General features: G+C 34.0%; 2 protein-coding genes and 3 non-coding genes across 5 annotated transcripts; 1 reads left to right on the top strand and 4 right to left on the bottom strand.

Annotated features, from left to right (window-relative positions):
- Nucleotides 1-2199: 2199 nt before the first annotated feature.
- On the bottom strand, nt 2200-7731 carry LOC132628126 (uncharacterized). Its single transcript, XM_060343861.1, has 6 exons — nt 7346-7731; nt 6651-6699; nt 6486-6537; nt 3562-3725; nt 3103-3216; nt 2200-2663 (listed from the first exon to the last, which is right to left on the bottom strand). Exons 1-6 carry the CDS (start codon nt 7693-7695, stop codon nt 2511-2513), a joined length of 882 nt encoding a protein of 293 aa, XP_060199844.1. The 5' UTR covers nt 7696-7731; the 3' UTR covers nt 2200-2510.
- A 4056-nt stretch (nt 7732-11787) lies between these two features.
- Nucleotides 11788-11894, top strand: LOC132629651 (small nucleolar RNA Z279/snoR105/snoR108). The gene has a single exon (XR_009578411.1). It is a non-coding gene; the product is annotated as a small nucleolar RNA Z279/snoR105/snoR108 (small nucleolar RNA).
- Nucleotides 11895-16045: 4151 nt separating this feature from the next.
- On the bottom strand, nt 16046-16903 carry LOC132628125 (chaperone protein dnaJ 11, chloroplastic-like). Its single transcript, XM_060343859.1, has one exon. It carries the CDS (start codon nt 16840-16842, stop codon nt 16363-16365), a length of 480 nt encoding a protein of 159 aa, XP_060199842.1. The 5' UTR covers nt 16843-16903; the 3' UTR covers nt 16046-16362.
- Nucleotides 16904-19084: 2181 nt separating this feature from the next.
- LOC132629653 (small nucleolar RNA Z279/snoR105/snoR108) lies at nt 19085-19190 on the bottom strand. The gene has a single exon (XR_009578413.1). It is a non-coding gene; the product is annotated as a small nucleolar RNA Z279/snoR105/snoR108 (small nucleolar RNA).
- Nucleotides 19191-21638: 2448 nt separating this feature from the next.
- LOC132629652 (small nucleolar RNA Z279/snoR105/snoR108) lies at nt 21639-21745 on the bottom strand. The gene has a single exon (XR_009578412.1). It is a non-coding gene; the product is annotated as a small nucleolar RNA Z279/snoR105/snoR108 (small nucleolar RNA).
- Nucleotides 21746-22978: the final 1233 nt, after the last annotated feature.

Genomic DNA, 22978 nt, shown 5'->3' with positions numbered 1-22978 from the left:
TAAAAAGTCCAAAGTAGAAGAATATTTCTAACCAATATGTTCAACTTCTGTTACTTTTTCAAAATAGTAGTATTATTCAACCTTAGAATCCACCACCCAAAATTTTATTATTACGACTAAAGTAAGTGCATGCACGGCGGCCTGTATTTACTGTGTTCATGTGAGAAACCTTTTTCACAAAAAGGCAAATGTAGGGTTGAGTGTCTCAATCTTTACGTGTTTAACAAGACAAACAAGTCGCTGGTACAAGCAGTAATTAGCACATATACCTCTAGTGGGCTTTACCTTATCCCTTTGTCCACTGGCCACTCCTAATCAGGTCGAAATAATGTCGACTGGCCATTTTTTGGTTCTGTATTTCATTAAAATAATGACCTGAAATTTCATTAGTAAAATTTAAAACTTCATAACAGTGATTATTTTTCAAATACAATGTTTGAAAAGTGATTACTTGTGAATTTTACTCCCCAATCTCCTGCCGAGTTCAATTTACAGTGCAGGTTAGGTGCTACCACAATGGCGACTCAATTAATGAAATGCTTGGAATACACAAACAGTGACAATTCACTACAAACACAATCAATAAGCACGTGAATAATTTCTTCTGATATTTTTTTCGAGAGTATTCTGCTGAATGCTATTTATGGCACTGATATTATCATGTCGTCAGATATTTTTGTGTCTCAAGTTTCACTTTTCCGTACAACAATTAAGTTGGGGTTTGGACATGCGATTTGATGTCATGAGATAAAATCAGCGTTTGGACATGCGATTTCATTTCAGAGATGAAATCCCAAATCATCCAAAGAGGCATGATTTGGAATTTCAAATCATGATTTCAAAAAATTTAAATATAAAACTTGGCTCATAAGTTCATATTTTGTAAAAAAAAAAAAAAAAAAGAGATTCATAAGTTGGTAGATATCTTTAACAATTACTTCCACCAACCTCATTAACTTCGTACCATATGGGAGGATTATATTAAAGAGTAGTTACAATTTTCCTTTTTAATGAACTAAGATTTGATCAATTGATGTTATATTTTTTAAAAAAGTCTTCTAATAGCGTATTATTTTGTTATGAACTATGACTTGCTCATTTGGTAACATTGTAAAAGAATTGAAATTTTTTTTGATAGTTTTCACGACTTGTGGGGTTTTTAAGTATATAAGAAAAAATACAACTTAAGCAATCCAAATTGCATGTCCAGACATGATTTCATTAAATAAAGGATCGTTTTACTATGTTTTAAGACTAATAATTACCGAATTGCAAATAGAATTGGAAATTCTATAATACAAGAGCCACATAGTCTGTTGCAATATCTAAAGGCCACAAGTCTGAGATTGCAAACTGATAAAAGGTCCTACGTCAAAATATGAACGAACTGAGAAAGCATAGAAAAGTAAACTACCGACAGAAACAAATTCCTAATTTTTTTCATTTTGATTCAACCATTTGTTCAACGTACATGTAAACATATATTATCCTGAAGGAAGGGTTAGTTATGATAAAAGGAATGGCTATTAATCACGCCCAAAAGAGAGCTGCCCAAACTTAAATTAGCAGAGAAAATGACATGTCCACGACCTTTTTAACTTATGCTGATAGCTCCATGTTATCGACAACAGTTCTTCAAGGCAATGAACACATAAAGCTGAACCTATACACATCAACACTGGTCAGCAATTTTGAATTTCACCAAACTAGTGTCTGCCTGAATAAATGGAGCAGCCACTATAGGAAGAAGTATTACTCTATACCTAGGAGGAGTCATGTATTGAACAAGTTGCCGTTTATGTTGAAATTAAACTGAGAAAATTCTAAATAACTGTCCAATGGATCAGCAAAATAAAGTTAGATGACTCATATATGTCTTTGAATATGAAAATGAAACATCACTTGAAAGCAATGTATTTTGGCAATCTGGAAATCTCTGCCACCCCAATTTCTCAACAGAAACACATTATCTATATAGCATAAGCATGACGCAAATGTCATTGATGTCTTTGTCCTTCAATCAATGAGTGGTGTATTACTCCAAGCAACAATAGCAGCCCCTCCTCTTTCTGTCTTTCATTACCATCAGCTGATGCAAAAAGAAGGAATAACAGATCGAAGCTATAAGATTCGTTCATTATATAGTTTTCAATAATGACAAACAAGCTCTCAATTCCCATGTCATCTATCAGCCAAAGATTATGCAAATTTTCAAACTTTTTAATTTAAAAACTCCGGTACTACTGTTCCAAACAAAAGTTCATGGCTTATGACATTAAACGGTGGATGTTGATCTACAGTAAAAAGAACAATCTCCCCCCTCCCCTAAAAAGATAGAGAAAATTAATAGAGGGGAAATAAGAAGCCATAGGGGCACAGAAATGAGATCAAACTTCCTGATAGTACATGCATGTAGTAGGAAGTATTATGAATACACTTAATGTGCGTCTTGAGGATCTATTGATGGCCAGCATGGAGTATAATGCTCCCAGATGAATCTGATACTCTATTCAGCTGTGAAGCTGCTTGGCTAGATCTCGAAGGAAACGAGTGAGAGACCTTTCTGCACGGACAATATCACTATTTACTTTTCCTTCTTCCTCGTCTGAATTGCTCCCTTTTTCTCGTACTGATTGTACTTTCCTAACAAGACCTCGTAACTCCTGTATAATGAGACAAAACATAAACAGATAAATAATATACCCAGGCAAGACAAGAAATTGTAGTTGACATACAAAAGGTGCATAATTTTTCTTTAATTTCTCAAGTAGGGGCAGCATATTCTAAGCTAACAATTATCGTTAGTGTAAGGAAATTTTTGACAGCTTTAAGTTTACAGTGATGAAAGGCACAGTTAACCAAGGTAACAATTATCGTTATAGGTTAGGGTGCACACTTGCAAAACTGATATAACCGTATTAGGTCTTTTCTAGTTTTCCTTTACTGGGTGTATTTGTCTTCAGGGATGAACATACACAGGCAAGAGATTGAGTATGAGAATCATAAAATCATGTGTGAATTGAACTTATACACCAGAAAAACCAAAATGTAAAGGTAAAAGGATAAACAACTTCAGACCCGCGCATAAGCGGCTGAACTAACCTGGCGATCAAAATCCACCTCACTTAGAGAATAGATTTCTTTAGAGATGTCAATGTCCTTATTGATCAAGCCATCAAACCATCTATCAACTAAAACAATAACGTCCTCAGAATCCTGAAAATAAACAAAAAAAGGAAGCAAGAGTTAAATTGTAATATTTCCTGGGTTTCAGTGAGCCTGGTTTCATGTAATTACAAGACAATTTTCACTAAGTGTCATTTATTGTAGTAATTGCATTTATATTTACTTAAGTCATTGTAAAACTTTTTTTTCTGCAGCCTGAGTCATGTCTGCAGGACAGCTGTTCTAATAATTACTCAAATTTTCATGGAAATAGATTAGCGATTTTAGTTTGTTATGATCTGTCGTAATTTTTAACATAGAAATGCAGCCAAAGAACTTTGATCCCCTCAGATTGTCTTGAGAAAAGAAAACATGAGGAGTGAGATTCTGCTGTACCTCTTCGTCATCCTCGTATTCAGTCTCTTCAACTTCTTCATCAACATCTTCAGTAGCTGCAAGTTCCGAACCAGCTAAAGCCTGAAATTTAGTTTGGTCTCCATCTTTTGTTGCCTGAATTAAACCATCCATCAATTCAGGCTCAACGTCCCGCAATAATCTACCTAACATGAATTTGTATCACATCGTGAGCATATGAGTTTGCACATACACCATTTGCTCGTGATCAAAATTTTCAGGACACACTGAAATTAATAGCACCGTATTCAGTGTACACCTCCACATTTAGTAATATGAATAATGCATCAAGATTATTATCAGCAATCAACCAATTAATAAACCAGGACTCCCAGTACTGATCTTTATAGTTTTCAGTCATGGGAATGAACAATTCACAGATCAATTATACAAAGCACTGTCCTAGAGAAGAAAGGGACAAAAGACAGGACAAGCTTATTCACTATGACCTCGCACAAGCACAAATGCAGAAATGAAAAGGCAAGGCAAGAAGTAGATAATGCATTAACAAGGGATATCCAATTTTCAGATTATTTCCTTTGTTATTAACATGTATGGTACTCAAAAAAACTAGAAATAATTGCTGGATCTTCCTTAAGTCAAACATTAGGCCAAACTATAAGTGGTATAGGTCAAATGTTAAGTGATACGCCAACATTCTTTCCACTAGAATGTCCCTTCTCAAAAGGGAAAATTTATTACTCCCTCCGGATCAAAAAGAGTGTCCACTTAGCCATTTGCACACCCCTTAAAAAAATAATAACTCCCAGAAAAAAAAAATAGGTAATTTGACTAAACTGCACCTAATTCAATAGGTATTGGGATTTGAGCAAATCTAGAAAAATAAGGTTAATTCTTTCTTGATTTAATAAGTGGACACTCTTTTTGACTCAAGAAAAAAAGGCTAAGTGGACACTCTTTTTGATCCGGAGGGAGTATTTGCTTTGTGCTTCAAGAATAGTATTTAGCTGATTGCTCTTCCTATGATTAAGTGTCAGTACTGCAGTTTACTATTCAGTGTTTAGCCTCCATTTCCATGAACCTCCTAAATAGTATGAGATAAAGAAATTAGGAGAATTCAATTAAGATATATTGTAATAAGTCCCAGAGCAGTTCCCGATAATTTTCTCTTTTTTCTTTACAGTGGCATTCGGGCCAACTTGTGCGCATCTCGGCTAATTCTATCAGGTACTTGTTGCCTTCCACCAACAGCAGTACCGGTAACTCTGACCACCAGATGGGAAGAAATCATCTAGTGTTTTCGGTCTCAGACAATAGGATTTGAACCTGAGACCTCACGTCTCTCCTCCACTTCATTAACCACTATGTCATACCCTTGGGTGCAACACAATTCCCAATAACTAAATATTTGAAACTCCACAGTATGCCATTTACCAATGTTCTATTTTGCTATCCTGTTTACCATTTACGTTTTGGGAGCATCAACTTCAACTCACAATTTTGTTTATCCACTCCATTTTGTACCAAAGAAATCTAATTTCCTTTGAACCAATGACCAAAATACTTCCCACTGTGAGAATGAAAAACTTGCAAAACGAACTTAAAAAGTAATCGAACAATTACACACTAGATCTGAAGGCAGTTCCACACATTGCTACTGCTCAGTTCTATCCTTTTTGCTTCAATCATCTAGCAGCCTATTACATCTCATTAATTATTTGTTTTTCTGGATGCAAAATGTATGAACCACTGGAGATTCTATGCGACATAGAACTATTTTCACTAATTCGTGTTATTTTTTACATAACACAAGTATTTGTTTGCATAGCACAAAATTGAGGACTAAAGAGAGCTTAAAAGATCAGTTACAGCTGAATTTATCAGATGGAAAGAACCATATATCCCATAGTTGTTTGAGTCAGACAAAGAAAACTAAGAAGTTTATAAGGTCATAGGTTGAACAATTTGAAGAAAATTCAGATTATATATAACTGATAATAGATTAATGAGCAGCAGTTGAAAGGGAATTTTCTATAAAATTGGACAAAGAATGCTTCCCTCTTCTTGGGTTGTTAATTTATGAATTGTTTCTAATATTAGAAAATCATTAGAAGAGCGGTTTCAGATAGCACCTGCACTAAAAATCTTATAGTATATAAAATAAAGAAAAGATAGCATCAGCTAAGAAGATAGAATATAAAATTCGAGGGATAAGCACCAGCTATAAGGAAGTATACAACTACAAGGAAACTTCTCCCTCTCTAATAGTTTTACTGTGGATAAGTAAATTACAAAGCGAACTACAAACTCCCTAAAAATTTCTGGCATTCAAGTCAACACGTTCATCCTTTAGGAGTCAAGGAAAGCAATAGAGACATCTGCTAATAAGAGGCGATTGCATAATTGTGAGTTTAAAATGGCATGTTTATAAGTGTCATTTGAAATGATTCAAAAAAGTAATGGATAAAAGAGTAATGTGATTTGAACCAAAGTAAAGCATTTCAGCCTATGAATTTCAAATACACGGGATGAAATCCCTCAGATTCAAACGGCATTGCATACTGTAAACTAATCTGCCTTTTCTTTTTTGCCAAACTAAGATTGCTATACTGCTTTCCTAAATCCTAATACTCCATCCATTCCCCTTCTCTCTTCCCAAATGCTATTGATTATCTGCTATCCTTAAAAACAGTTCTACTCCATGCTAATTTGCAAATCCTTTTTTACTTATCAAGTGATCAATATTGACTATATTCGAACCTAAATTGGATATAATTGATATATCTATAAATTACTAAAGGTACTATAAAGTTACAACTTTTGCATATCTGAATTTAGAATAATGCACTTAAACATTTGTCAAAAAGCTCACTTTGATGGACAACCGAAAAGATGACTACATTAAAACTCCAATTAAAACAAAGTAAGCATATCTTGAAGTATACCTATGTAGTTGAATTGCCTTCGCTTTCCTTCTCGAACGTCAGGACCTAGTCTCTGCAGCAATTGAACAAACACATTGTGTTCATCATCAAACCACAAACAGAAAGTAACAAACCTCAAAATTTGTTAGAACATAAGACTTCTACAAACAATTTTTTTTTTTTTACCTTGACCACTATGACGGCATCATATACCTCTTGCTCCGCTGAAGCCACTCTACAGTAAAAAACAAAATATAAGGGGTTGTTGGTAGGAGGTTTTAGATAAAATAATACTGGTATTAGCTTTGATATTATTTAATCCTTTGTTTCGTAGCATTTTCAACCTACGTATAACTAAGACATGTATTTAGTACTATTCTTGTACACAGTAAACCATGCCATTAACAATACCACTACTATTCCTATTATAATACACCCTATTTAGTACTTCCCGTCCCAATTTAGGGCACCTTTCGGATTTTGAGATTCAAACAAATCCAGTAATTTTTCCATATATCTTTTAAATATTTTGAATTGTCAATTATTGTGACTCGTAGCACTTTTTATGAGTAGTTTTCAAATATATAAATTTTATTTTTAAAAAAATTAAAGATTCCATGCCTGAATCCCGGTCAAAATTAAATTGTTTGACTCTCGAAATCGAAATGTGCCACAAAAATTGAGACCGAGGGAGTAGTATTTAGAAATTACGCAATGCATGTTATTTAATGTAATAAACCAAACAGCCAATAAAATATAACGGCAGCATTACTAATAAATGGAGTATTAAGTAGTATTCTTATAACAGTATTGAAACATCGAATCACACCTTTTTGTCAATTGTAATTAGGACTAAGTTCAAGTTTTATTATTGAAGTTACCTGAGAATGCGCTTAATTCGGGGTGGAGAGAACTTAGCTAAATCCATAGCCCACTTAACGGCGCGTCGAGCTTCACGCTTCTTCTCATTGCGACTCTTCCTTATTTTACCATCAGAATCGCTGTCGCTATCCGATTGATCCAACGGCAATTGACTTTCACGCGACTTAGGTGCGGCGCGGGAACGGAAATGAGCTTGCCGAAAAGCGGAAGGTGATGACGTGGAGAATGGCGGTTTGGTGCTCGAGAAGAGTGGAAGTGGTGATTGAACTAAGTGGATGAATGAGGCGCGAATGTATAAATAGTGATGCCATTTTGGCCAGTTCATTAGAGGTCTTACTACATTAGCCATTTCTGCGCGATTCCCGTTGGAAGAAGAGAGCGCCCCTTGTATTTAGGACGAGTTGGGCCTTGATATTGAGGTAAGCTTGAACCAGGCCATTTTCTAGATATGGGCCGCCCAACTAATCAGAATTTGGGCCTCATTCTGTTTTCCCTTGTTAAAAGGCCCAATTTATTGGCCCTTGGAAAGTGGGCAATTCGCGCGAATGCCCTTCAAATGCGTTGGTCTTTAATTTTTGCCCCCGTAATGCGTGGTCTTTAATATTTGCCCTTCTAAGCTAAAAAATAATAAGAAAAGACGTTACTACCCCTACCCATCACATATAAAAACCTGAAAGTCTGTAACGAACCCCAAACATCCAATTAAACCTATCCATCATTCCAACAACAAACATTTCAATCGTTCCATCGTTCCAACATTTCACCGGAGATATCTCCATTGATTTTGCTGCTACAACATCGGAAAAGATAAATACATAATATATAGCATTTCAATTGAACGTAATTCAACTCAATTTGATGCTTTATTAAGTTTAGATTTGTTGTTCTGATTTTGATTAGTTTATACGTTCCATTTGATTAGTATACAATGCTCAATGACTTGGACTTGAAATTATAGTAACTTCAGTTGGCAAAAAATAATCAGGCAAAGTTCTGAACAAGTATGTCGAAGGAGGCAGAAGTTCACCTTGCAAAAGAACAAAGTATGCCGCTAGAGTCAAACTTTCATTTTCACAAGCAAAACATCAAGTATACAAGTGTTAAGAACTAGAAAAGTATGCCGGAGGAGGCAGAAGTTTACTTTACAAAAGAACAAAGTATGCTGTTAGAGGCAACTTTTATTTTCATGAGCAAAACAAAAATTTACGCAAGTGTTAAGAACTAGAAAAGTATGTCGGAGGAGGCAGAAGTTTACTTTACAAAAGAACAAAGTATGCTGTTAGAGGCAACTTTCATTTTCATAAGCAAAATAAAAAAGTACACAAGTGTTAAGAATTAGACAAGTCTGCCGGAGGAGGCAGAAGTTCACTTTACAGAAGAACAAATTATGCTGTTAGAGGCAAACTTTCATTTTCATAAGCAAAACATCAAGTATACAAGTGTTAACTAAAAAAGTATGTCGGATGAGGCAGAAATTTACTTTACAAAAGAACAAAGTATGCTGTTAAAGACAACTTTCATTTTCATAAGCAAAATAAAAAAGTACACAAGTGTTAAGAATTAGACAAGTCTGTCGGAGGGGGCAGAAGTTCACGTTACAAAAGAATAAAGTATGCTGTTAGTGGCAAACTTTTATTTTCATGAGCAAAACAAAAATTTACGCAAGTGTTAAGAACTAGAAAAGTATGCCGGAGGAGGCAGAAGTTCACTTTACAAAAGAATAAAGTATGCTGTTAGAGACAACTTTCATTTTCATAAGCAAAACAAAAACACTATTAACAAAACAACACCAAAACACATAAGATTGCATAAAAATAAAAAATTATTAACAAGACAACACCAAAAAACCAAGCACACATAAATTAACTTAATTCATGAAGTTATGTCGGAACAAGCATAACTTTATGCCGGAACCGACATAACTTCAGTTTACAAAATTACAAAGTATGCCGTGAGAGGCAAACTTTCATTTTTCATAACCAAAACAAAACATTATTAACAAAACACCAAAAACACATAAGATTGCATAAAAATCAAAATTATTAACAAGACAACACCAAAAAACCAAGCACACATAAATTAACTTAATTCATGAAGTTATGCCGGAACAAGCATAACTTTATGCCGGAACCGGCATAACTTCAGTTTCAAAAACCAAGAACTCTGCCGGACCCGACATATGTTGCCTCAGACAAACACATTCTTCACAAAAATCAGATTATTAAATAAAAACAGCAGCAACAACATAAAACAACTGTTCACAGGCAAAACTTCAACGATTCAACAAAGAGAAAACCAAAACGCATATCAAAATCAACTAAAACATATTACGACATTCATGATACGACATTCAAAAAACCAAAATATATACATGGGGAATGAAACTAAAGTTCAAAAAATCATACTGACACTATAACAAAACACTATAATTTTAAATAAAAAAGGATCAATTAAATATAAAAAACGACGAAGACAAGGATATCAATTCAACAAATAACAATTTAACATAAAAACAAATATTGAAACGAGCAAAAGATCTAAATTCGTACCTAAGTTTTAGAACAGATGAGACAAACACAAAACAGAGGAGGAAAGAAGAAGCAAAAAAAGAAAAGAAAAGGGCAAATGACGAAATAAAAGGATTTTAATGGGGTAAGGGTAATTTTATCAAAAAAAATTCATTAAACAAGCGGCAAGGACAAAATTTAAAGAAGACATAAATGAGGGGCAAAATATAAAGACCAGCCCAAAAGAAGGGCACTCCGCGCAAAAAATTGTTGGAAAGTTTAGCAGAAATATATAGGGGAAAGTGGACAAATAGCCATATTTAGGACCCCTATTTAAGGAATAACCAGAATTCATAAAATACTAAAGTTTAGCCATCGCATAATCAACTCCAGATATGCCGATCTGAAGTTCCAAATTGAGATGTCTGAAATTGGCTCTGCCAAATCCAAACTTTAGATCATTGAATGAAATTCAGATATAAGATTTGAAGCTAGTGTTTGGATGAACCTAACTTCACATATGAAGGGTCGTCTAAAGAGGAGGAATAAGACAAAGAAGAAACGACATCAGCAGGCTCAATCTAATAGTTGACTAAAATGTAAATAATTAAAAATTGAATATATTTTAAACAAGGAGCTACTCGATGGCATATCTACATTCCGTAGACCATACACTCAGGCTTTAACAAGAAGCCCAAATTCGGGCCCTCTTGAACCCACGTTGGCCAAGTAGGTTCCTAATAGGTTAGTTTCCTGGCCAAGATGAACAATTTGAACAAAAATATATCATGAGTTTGAATCTTACTTATCTTCTAGCTACTATTCATGTTTAGGTGGATTCCTTGCTAATTACACGCCACTCAGTTCATATCTTTTTCCTATTGAAATAAACAATTGTATTAAACTTGTGAATTGACCAACTGATCATAAGAATTATTAATTAGACACAAGATTTAAAAAACATAGACTTTTGAAGATTGTGAGAAAAATGAATTATTGACATTTATGTGATTATAGATTATCTCATTAAGAGTAACATGATAATTTTGAAAAAATTATCTCTGCATAACTTTAGTATTAGCTGGTGGGAGTAAATAATACATGCATTAAGCTTTGCGAAAACTTACATATTATGTCATACGAAACAAATAGTGAAATATGAATATGAGTAATTTAAATTTCCTGCATTAAAATTTCCCATGACTTCACTTACAAAATTTGGTTTAAGGAGTAGTATTTTAAATAAAATAAGTAATACTTCCTTCGTCCATAATAAGTGTCACCTTAGTCAAAAACACGTATATTAAGAAATCAATAATGCAATGTGAAGTTTATCAAATTATTTTTACCTCTTGACTAGAGCATGCACAAGAAGTAAACCTTTTGACATTGGGAATCCAACAATTCCAAGTTACTATGTGGCTTTTCCAATCATCATTTCGATGTCATTTTATTGTCCAAGGGTAGAATTAGAAAAAACTAGCCAATTTATGTCTTGATTTCCTAAGATGACACTCATTATGGAATAAAAAAATTGGCTAAAGTGACAATTATTATGGGACGGAGGCAGTAGTAATTTATTTACAAGACTACGTATTGTCATTTCACAACCACCATATGATGGACTATGTGCAAGAGGCTGAAGTTCTAGAATAAGTATGAGGCAGCTAAGAATCAATGAGACAAAAAAATGACCTGTTGGCTTGAAATCATTTTTAAGAACTCAAAATGCTGAATCTAGGACATCTAATATATTATCCGAAACATTAGCGTTTGGAGGTTTAAACTCCACTGTAAGATGAGTTCTGCAATAAAAAATTGGAAAGTAAACATCCCACATTGGAGAATTAAGGAGAGTTGTGGGGTTAGTCGATAGAATAAATAATGGAGGCTGTGGGCTTAGAAAAAGCATGATCCTTCAGGCAAGTTTTGATGGGATATGATGAGTGGTCACTGATCGCTATTAAATATGCGAGAAGGGCGTCCAGGCCCAGCCTGGTTACGACAATTTGGGCGCCCTCACTTTCACCAATCTGATCTCTATGCTTGAATGAACTCATACAACAACCCCACCCCACCCCTACGCACCCAAAAGAAAACAAAAATTTAAGTCTAGTTTTAAAATTTTCATATCTTTGGCATTTTTTTTTTCACTCTGCGCTTGTTACACTTACTCTTATTTTGAACCTCTTAGGTCTTGATTTTATCATTTTCTTGAACCTCTTAGGTCTTGATTTTATCATTTTCAACGAAATAAGGAAAACATATGCTAGAACTAGAAGTGTTTATGGTTTTGTTTTGATTGGCTTTTGCCTAAAAGGAAAATAAATTGTGCGAAAGAAGCAGAGATATCTTGCTGAATTGGATTATGACACATACGCTAACTACAATGACTTTGGAATTCAGGAAATTATACTCAAGATGACACCTTATAGAAGTGAATCTGGCTTTGAATTGGATATAAAGTGAATAACTAAATATAAATGGATTTTTTCATCAATTCAAAAAAGACCAGCGATTTGAGGGTCAAAAATTAAAGACCACCCAAGATAGAGGCATTCCTGCGAATTGCTCTCCTATTAAAAGGCCCAAACCTGTTGGCCCTTGGAAAGTATGGCATTCCATAAGGAGAAGTGCACAAATAGCCGTGTAGGACCGCTATTTAAAGAATAACGGGCAATTCGCCTTCTTTTGGGGTGGTTTTTTAAATTTTACCCCTCATATTTAAAATATTTAAATTTTGCCCTTTAGCAAAAACTCATGGGTTCCAGGTTCGAACCCCCACTCAGTCAAAAATTTTAAAAAAATTCGCAAGGCAGAGTTTAAATTTCGCTATGGCTCCACCGGCATACACTTGTTAAGGAATTACCAAAGTTATGCCAGACCCGACATACTTATGTCTTATGGGCAGACTTGGCATAAGTATGTCGGGTCAGATATAACTTTGGTAATTCCTTCACAAGCTTATGCCGGGTCTAGCATACTTATGGGCAAACTTTTAGTTAAGCCTTAACTAAAAGTCTTTTCCTAGTTATGCCTTATGGGACAGACTTTTAGTTAAGGCATAACTAAAAGTATGCCCTATAAGGCATAACTTTTCCTTAAGACATATACTTTATCTTATAAGGCAAATTTTTAGTTATGCATTAAGGAAAAGTTTCGCCTTATGGGGCATACTTTTAGTTATGTCTTATGGGGTATACTTGTAGTTATGCCTTAACTAACTAAAATTCTGCCCCATAAGGCATAACTAGGAAAAGACTTTTAGTTAAGACTTAACTAAAAGTTTGCCCATAAGTATGTCGGACCCGGCATAAACTTGTTAAGGAATTACCAAAGTTATGCTGGAACCGGCATACTTATGCCAAGTCTGCCCATAAGGCATGAGTATGCCGGGTCCGGCATAGCTTTGGTAATTCCTTAACAAGTGCATGCTGGGTCCGGCATACACGCGACCCAAACCTTGCCTTGCAATTTTTTTTTAAATTTATGCTTAAGCGGGGATTCGAACCCAGAACCTCATGATTTCTGCGTGAACGCTCAGGGTTGCAACGCGAAGGGCAAAAATTAAAGACCAGCAATGTGAGAGGCATAATTTAAAGACCACAAATATGAGGGGCAAAATTTAAAGACCAGCCCAAAAGAAGGGCAATCCGCGCAAAAAAATGAAGAATAACTGAGGTTTATAAGGTTTTAAATTTTAGCAGCCTCAAAATCAATTTTTAGTTTGACAAACTTCTAAAGATGAGATGATGCGCATATGACACCTTAGGCAAAGCTCAAGTTGAATTACGCGTGCTTTTGCTCCATGATGGTATCCCAAGGGACAAAATCCATGAAAGTCTATCGGGTCAAAACGAATAATACGTGGCATAAACTTAGACCACACACACTCGACATACTTAAGAAGCTCAAGTTCGGGCCTTCATGAACCCCCATTGGCCGAGTAGGTTCCTAATAGAGCCAATTCCTGGCCGAAATCAACAATTTTTTAACAAAAATCGTGAGTTTGAATCTTACTAATCTTCTAGCTACTCCATTTTAGCTGCATTTTTTTTTTGTCTGATTTCTAACCTTTGCTGATTACATCCCAAAAAGTTCATATCTTTTTCCTACTAAAATAAATAATATTCCATAGTATTAAACTTATGAACTGATCAACTGAAGATAAGAGTTGCGTAACTTTTGCTTCCATTAAGTTATGTTCTTAGCTAAATGTATTCTTTGAAAGATTAAGATAAACTTTTGTATGAGTATTCATCACAATTTTAACATGTTTATGCTGACTGTCAATCCAACACAACCATTTATAGTAAAGATATACTTTTAATAATGATGAGAGACAGTTAACGACATTGAAAAGGCGGGCAAGAGGAAAATTCGATGAAACTGCCTAATTGTCCAAGTTTATAAAGCCATTAGTAAACTGCAAACCATATGTGAGGATTTCTACAATTAGATTAGAAGAAGCTACTAGTAAAATTTTGGACTTCTTTTTTGGCGCTGGTTGAAATTCTCCCTTTGAAGTATCTGATTCAAATGAAGAGACCTTCCAAATCACGGCATTTGAAGGAAGGCGCCGAATTTTGACAAGCAACTGTTCTCCCATGTTTGTTTCTCCACTTTCCTGTTATACTATTGGTCTTTTTGGTCCCTCAAAGACTTCCACAATATCCATTCGTGATGAAATTCTTCTCCTTAGACATCGACATTCTAACTTATCACGACTTTGTCTTTAGAGTTCTCTCTCTTTTATTGGTCGTGATAGTTAACTTCAGTATAAAATCTTCTAGAAGATAATACTGTATATTGGGTATAGTTAATAGAAATAAATAATTCCAGGATAACTTATGTAATGTTTAGTTTAGTTAATCGTATATATAAAAAAAAATCTCATATTATTTATATCATATTTAATTGGTGGTATTAAACTTGTTTTGTCTCTGATATGCAAAGGCGGATTCAGAATTTTAGTTAATGAATTCTTATTAGATTATTTATATAGTATGTTAAATGAAAATTTTAATAGGCATATACCGTCTTTGAACAAATGTTATTGGATTCTCCCGACCCCATATCTACTTCACTGACTCCACCTCTGCTAACATGCCTATGGCCTCGAAAAAACTGCTAAAATTAAATTGCGGATTTTTGGAAAGATTGAAAGGGAGAGGGCTATTCCTGTGCTTAGTGGTGTGTTATTATCTTGTATTTAAATAGGTAAATTATATCTGTTGAGCAGCTCAACTTGAGCAATATAACGTGTCATTTTGTAATTGTAGATAAGGATGACTTATTTCACTTACTAGTTGCTATTCTACTTGCTTGATTTGATAATGATAAGATGTCAGGAAAACCAAACAAAATTAAGTTTTACTAGTTGTAACTAGTAATCATGTAAAGTGATCACCAATCCACTTTATTAGTCAATTTACTAATTCCTCCTTTATGAACAGTGATTTGTTGTCTCTTTTAGGTAACTTTGTTATTTTTTCTGTTCAACTATTAGCAACGCATGACGACAGTGATTAAGGAGAAAAAGCTATATTAGTCTACTTTAAGATTACTGTTTATGTTACTCTACTAGGAATGGAAGATTATTCTTCCATGAGTTCGTTATGACACGTAATTCTTATCCTATTGGGGACCAATGGATATTGTGTGGACCCAATTGCCACAAGTTGGACCACGGAGAGGCCACAGATAACGATCCAAATCTACAACACTAGTTTTCAACCTTATATTAATAGAGCCATACTGAAGAAATACATGATCATTGACCAAATGGAAAATATGTACTCCCTCCATTTCAATTTATTGTAATGTTTGTCCAAACATAAAATTTAAGAATAATGAAATAAATCATAAATATTTGTGTGATTATATAAATCATTTTAATGGAGGTAAAATAAGAAGTTTGAAATTAAATTGTTAAATGATGTTTTTTTCGGTGACTAACCAAAAAGAAAACGTATTACTCCATCCTAATAATATGCGAAAGTGTTTGATTGGATACGAAATTTTAAGAATAATTTTTTTTTTTTTTTTTTAATTTGTGATCTAAAAATCTAAGATAATCATTAATATTTGTGTGACATAGATTATTTTCTTGATAAATGAAAAGTTTAAGTCAAATTATTATTTGAGTTTGACTAAAAACAAATGTCACATAAATTGAAGCAGAGGAGTACATAAATTTGAACAGCAGAGTTTTATATTGCAAATTCTAATAATACAAGCTTTAATGGTACAATTTTGATGAACTTTCCGACTTCAAAAACTTCGTCAGATTATTATCTTACACCCATAGAACATAACAAAAGTTATACACCAGTATATACACAATTCATGTACTTACAAAGTTACATTGTACTGTACAAATGCAACTAGGACCCTATCAAATAATCTAAAAAACTAATTGGTCTGATTCACGCCTAAAGTAAATCTTTGACGATGGACATTTTATGGCGTAATTTGGAATTAACCAGGCTTGAAAATTCCGACAAAAGCTACCAACACTGATCAGTTTCCCATTTCCGACGAACAGTATAATGGTTACGAACTCCCACTGACGACGAGAAATCAACAGGCCGTGCAATTCTATTATTCCCAAAGAGTTTCCGATCATAATTAGCACGTTTCTCCGGGTCGGAAAGAGTAGCATACGCTGATTGAACTCTAATAAACTCCTCAGCTGATGAATTCTTCTCAAACCGGACAACATCAGGATGCAAAGTTCTAGCTAATTTCCTGTAAGCAGACTTAATTTCTTGATAATTGGCTCCAGCTTGAATCCCCAAAACTTCGTACAACGATGACTGTGATGCAATTGTAGTTGGTCTATCGGCGGTGGTGTACGTGGCGGAAACGGAGAAGGGTTGTCGCCGGAAGGTGACGGAGGTGGGTGGTGGTGGTGAAGTGGCGGTGGAGAGTTTGATGCCGGTGATGGAAGTGGAGAGAAGAAATGAAGAAGAAGAAGAAGAAGCCATGGATTGGAAGGTTTGTTTGTTCTAGAATGATTTGTGTTGGTTATTTTGGAGAAAAGGATAGTGTGTGAATGTTTCGAATAGGTGAAGGAACGTGTCCCTATTTATTAGAGAAAGTTTTGGAATGCGACAAAAGAAGAAGAAGAAAAGGAGAAGTGTGCAATGAATAGTGCCATAAGGATACAAAATCAAAATTTTAGCAGTTTATTTGGGGAGAAATAGTTATTTGGTTCTTTACATTTTTTTTTTTAATTTTATGATCTTTTTATAAGAGATCTTTATTTTTTAGATATAAGAGATCTGAAAAAAAAAAACACATAAAACATCTGAAAAAGTCATTTTCTTCTATTCAATTTGTAAGAAACCAATAAATCTTATTTCTTCGTTTATTTTTTAATTCCTCGTTTATTAAATATTTTTTTAAAATATTAATAATTTTGTTATGCATACAATGAGTTCAATTTTTTAAAATATTACCAACTTATATGATATTTTCTATGTTCTAATTTATTATGTGTTAACATTATTATTTGAAAAGTCTAAGTTCTTGTTTTTTCCAACACATTCTTTTCAACTACTATTACTTATAGTAGTATCTTTTATATAATTTTAATTTCAATCTATAAATTTTATTGTCAAACCCTTGAATACGCATAGGAATTAAAGAAGTTGAACTTCGTACTCTAAATCTTATTATGAGAATTTTCTCATTTGCCACCAAAATCGTAACTTATTTATGCTTTTGGATTTAAATATTTACCACATATACATATTTAGGAGATTTCTCAAGTATATATGTAGAATTTACGTAAAAATTACTGATGTTTGTCAAATTCGTAACATATATTGTGCATCTATTAAAATGTGAAACGGAGGAATATTATAAGTTTAGGATTTAATAATATCTATTAAAATGTTATAATGTTCGAAAATATTGTATCAAGTTGGAGAAGTAAAAGCCCCATGCGCTCATAATAGTAGTAGCAACATGGTTTGGATACGTGTGAGGTGAGGTTTTTGTTTTGGATATAGGCTTCTTATCCATTGCTGACTCAACCCAACTCTGAGAATCTGAATCTTATTGTCTTCCTTGTAAGTCGTGCATGTGTGACAGCTACGAATTACTAAGACTCTTTTGTCCTCAGTTGATTACTCATAACTCATTCCAAATCGAACTTCTATTCTGCTTGACTATCAAATTAATCATAGTGATTTCAATAGGTAAGTTTCCTAAGATCATCTTATAGCATGTGAATTTTGTTTACATCAGCTTTTAGCACTTTCAGTCTTGATTAATACAAAGATACATTCCTCCTCCAACCATAAAAACATTTAAGTTAAAGCGTAAAATGATGTCTTAAATGGTCAAAGAAAGTAAATATGCAATTACTTATCACGTAGTATAAGATTTTTTTTTTTTTGTTTTTTTGTTTTGGTAATACGAGTATGATTTTGTCGATGGATAGAATAATGTAGGGTTCTTGTGACAGCTAACATATGGATATTTAATGTTGAAGTTGTTCCTGTCGGTTCAATCCTACAAGGAAACAAACGCGTACAAGGAGTAACTAGCCTGCCTGTCAATTTGTCATTTCCGCACCGAAACCCTTGAGGAGATGTTATATATGAATGCCACTTGGAACAGAGAAATTAGAAATTTATATAAGATTAGTTAAGCAAATATTAGAATGTTCCAATTAGAATTGAATGTCAAACATCTCAAACTCATGTTAAATGAAATTAGTATCCCATCACATCACTATGTTATGTACTAAACTCAGAAAGTAACATATTCCTACTTTCCATATTGAATGGATGAAAAATCCATTCATATTTAACTATTCACTTTACCTCCAATCAAAGCCAATTTTACTTCCATAAGAGGTCATATTGAGTATATATTCCTGAATTCCAAAGTCATATGTGATTAGTGCATGTCACACAATCCAATTTGCTCTTTCTCATCGACTGGAAGATTACATTGCAACATGATTTATTTATTTTTCTTTTATGCAAAAGGCAAACCAAACAAAACCATAAACACTTTCCATACCATCATAACTTTGTTTCGTTAAAAGTGATTAATAAGAATTGAAAAGATCAAAATAAGGAGAAAATAAAATTGGAAAAAGCACAAAAAAGAAGAAAGAAATAGAGAATTAATAACAGAGCAAACTTTAAACTAGACTTTTTTTTGGGGACGAGGGGGGGGGGGGGGGGGGGTGGTTGAGATGATTCAAGCATAAGGATCAGATTGGTTAAGATGAGACCATCCAAATTGTCGTAACCAGGCTGGGCCTGGACGCCCTTCTCACATATTTAATGCGAGCATTGACCACTCATCATATCCCATTAAAACTTGCCTGAAGGATCATGGTTTTATAAAGCCCACTGCCTCCATTATTTATTCTAGCCACTAAGCCCACAACTCTCTTGATTCTCCAATGTGGGATATCTACTTCAAAATTTTAATTGCCAACTCATCTTTTACTGAGTTTAAACATCCAAAACTATCTTGTTGGATATATATTAAATTAAATGGCATAGATTCAGCATTTTGAGTTCCTAAAGAAGATTTTCAAGACAAAGTTCATCTTTTGCTTTATTGATTCTTAGCTACTTCCACTCTTCTGGAGCTACAGTCTTCTTGTTGTACATTAGTCCATCATATTGTGGTTGGGAAATGACAATACTGTAGCATTTATTATTCAAGATATTTTTTCCTCTTAATGAAAATAACCACATTTAGATTCTAGTGGAAGTGCCTGGTCAAGGGTGATAAGGAATCATGTTATATATTGACACATTCTTAGCCAGAAGCGAATTCAAAATTTAATAAATTCAACTAAATATTTAACATTGAATTTGAATTCATAGCGAAAAGGTTGCATCCGCCATGACCTTCCTAAAATTGTACTGTATTAGTAGTTTCCTAGAGGTCTTTGGCCACTTTTATGTTGAAGATTGGAAGGGGAATTTGAATTTGAAAACAGTATTTAGAAGCTGAAACAGTGTATCAAATATGCATTTCATTTGGGGAAAAAAAAGTTATGGAGTTTTGTAAAAAAAAAATATTTTATTTAAAATACTCCTCAAACAAGTTTTTTCAAGTGAAGTCATACGAAAATTATAATGCAGAAATTGGAGGTTATTGTTCATATTTCACAGTCTCGAATGGAATAATATAATAAGTTTTCACATAGCTTAATACTTTGTATTATTTACCACCCGCTAATGCAGAAGTTATACGAGATATTTTTTTGTCGGTTCTTCTAAACAATAATAATTTTATTATTTTTATGGAATATGGAATGGGATCAGAGGGTATTTGAGCAAAAGAATGATACTGGATAGGATAGCTAGGGCCATTGTCTTCTCATGTAATGTGAGGGCTCCACCAGGTGTTAAAAGCTTCAATACCGGCATTTTTTTTAGTTCATGTCATGTTGTAGAGACTTCATAGACTAATATGATCAGGTCATGTCCATATGTTTTGGGTTAAATTTTCAGTTTGCCCTAAGTAGCCCAATGACTTAGTATTAATTTGTGTTAGTGACTTCCATATGTATAAAAAAAGTTCTGTTTCTAATGTTAGTTAAGGTCGAAGGCATCGTTTCATATCGATTACATATATGCCTTGTATCTATGATTCAGGAATAACTGATCCGCTCGGTCAAGTTACGGCATCGAGTGTCGGTCTGTCTCATCAAAGTTTAGGGGCGTGACAAATTTGGTCATACAGTTTTAACTGATGTAACTAAATACTAGTAATTAGAATTTTGTAGGTGATGATTAATGTTTTAGATAGAGTGTGGTAGTGAAGTGTCTCTTTTCTTGATTATAAACTGACTGTCATAGTTAACTTGTTTTGTACTTCTGTTCCTTGTGATTAATATAATGTAGTAACTATTACATATTTTCAATTATAGTTTGTCTCTGAAAAAAAAGGTCACATTTTACTCTTGTAAGATGACTAGTTGGAGATGGGCGTGAATCTTTTGTTATGAAATTGGGTCAAGTGGTAGGTAAAAAAATGGGGATGTGTCTTTTTATTTCTAATTTGACACCTGTCGTTCCGTTAAAAATTATGGGTAAATCAGTGTCAAAGTATAAATAGAAGGGTATATTTAAACCGGAAGTATAACAGAAGGAGTATATTTGGACCAAAAATATAACGAGGGGTATATTTAAAACATTTCTAATAATACAGGGGTATATTTGGCCCTTTTCCGATATTCATTCAATTTAATTCTATTTTGTGAAACTTTGTATGACATTACTGATTTCCATAAAAGAGAGAGTTGTGACGAAGCAATTTTTCTTTTTCCATCAAGTTTATTCTTTATGGAATTGTCAATGGTGAATCCGTAATGAATAAAATTTGTCAAATTTACACAAGCACGGGCAATGATCAAAGAAAAAAGGTTGCCATTTTTGTTACAATTTTAATTTGATAAGCAACTTGTGAAAATAAGCACGGTAAGTGATGTACATGTGAAAAAGAGAGGGAAGATAGAAATAAAGGATTCATTTTCAACTCCATCACCTCAACATATATTCATTTTTCTCATATCTTTAAATTTATAAGAGATGTTATGACTTGTAATTTTACTCAATAAAATAAGAACTTTTATTTTAAACTCCCTAATACAGAATAATGTCACATAAAATGTTTTCTTCCTTTTTTCTTTTAAATTAAAAGCAAAGTGTAAAAAGTTGCCAAATATTAGAAACTTCATTTGGGGTGAGGGGAATATGGGGGGGGGGGGGGGGGGGGGGTTGTCATTCATTCAAGCATAGGGATCAGATTGGTTAAAATGAGAGCGCCCAAATTGCCGTAACCAGGCTGAGCTGGAACACCCTTCTCACACATTTTATTGCGAGTATTGACCACTCATCATATCCGATTAAAGCTTGCCTGAAGGATCAAGCCTTTTGTAAGTCCACAGCCTAAGTTATTTATTCTAGCCACTAACCCCAAAACTCTCTTCATTTTCCAATGTGGGATATCTGCTTCCAGTTTTTTTTTAATTGGCAACTCAACTCACATTGTACTGACTACTACTGAGTATAAACATCAAAGGCTGTTTTGGATAGTATTAGATGGGCTTAGATTCAGCATTTTGAGTTCCTAAAGAAGATTTCAAGCAAACAGTTCATTTTTTCGTTTCATTGATTCCTAGCCACCTCATACTTTTTTGGAAAGCCAAAGTCATAGATGGACTTCTGAACTTCTCCTGATTTTTTATTTAGACCCCTTAAATGAAATGTTGACCATTTGAACCCTCGAACATAAGATAAAATGTGTCATTTGAACCCCTCGTGCCAGCTGGGCACACGCGTGCAGTCCACTTGCAGTGACATGGAAAAATAGACCAGTGACATGGACAAATAGACCAGTGACATGTAAGTCATGTCAACAAAAAAAAAATTAAGAAAAATTAATTTTAAAATCTATTTAAATAATTTAAAAAAATCTGAAAACCCAACCATCCTCTCCGATAGCCCGCTTCACCGCCGCCACTGGTGCCTCCGCCGACGCTTCAAAATCTATTTAAATAATTAAAAGAATGGTGTTGTTTTTTGTCGGAGATTTATTTAAATAGATTTTGAAGTAGAGTAGCGGCGGAGGCGGCAGCGGCAATGGCGATGGCGGAGGCAGTGGCGGCGGCGAAGTGGGCTATCGGAGAGGATGGATTGGGTTTTTCAATTTTTTTTAATTATTTAAATAGATTTTAAAATAGAGTTTTTGTTAAAATTAATTTTTAATAATTAAAAATTTTTAAAAAAGAAAAAATTTGGTAACTCACGCTCTGTTTAAAGCAGTGCACTGTACGCGTGTGCCCAGCTGGCACGAGGGGTTCAAATGACACATTTTATCTTATGTTCGAGGGTCCAGATGGTCAACGTTTCAGTTAAGGAGTTTAAATGAAAAATCAGGACAAGTTCAGGGCTCCATCTATAACTTTGGCCTTTTTGGAACTTCAACCTCTTACACATAGTCCATCAGATGATGGTTGTGAAATGACAATACGTAGCTTTGTAAATAGATTACTCATTTCATTTAAAATACTACTCCTTAGACCATTTTTTTCAAGTAAATGCAGGAAATTTCACTTTTTGTTTCGCCTGAAATAAT

The sequence above is a fragment of the Lycium barbarum genome, chromosome 2, assembly GCF_019175385.1.
Source record: "Lycium barbarum isolate Lr01 chromosome 2, ASM1917538v2, whole genome shotgun sequence".
Classification (NCBI taxonomy): domain Eukaryota; kingdom Viridiplantae; phylum Streptophyta; class Magnoliopsida; order Solanales; family Solanaceae; genus Lycium; species Lycium barbarum.
The sequence above is the reverse complement of the archived record's forward strand: the minus strand, read 5'-3'. Positions and strand labels throughout refer to the sequence as shown.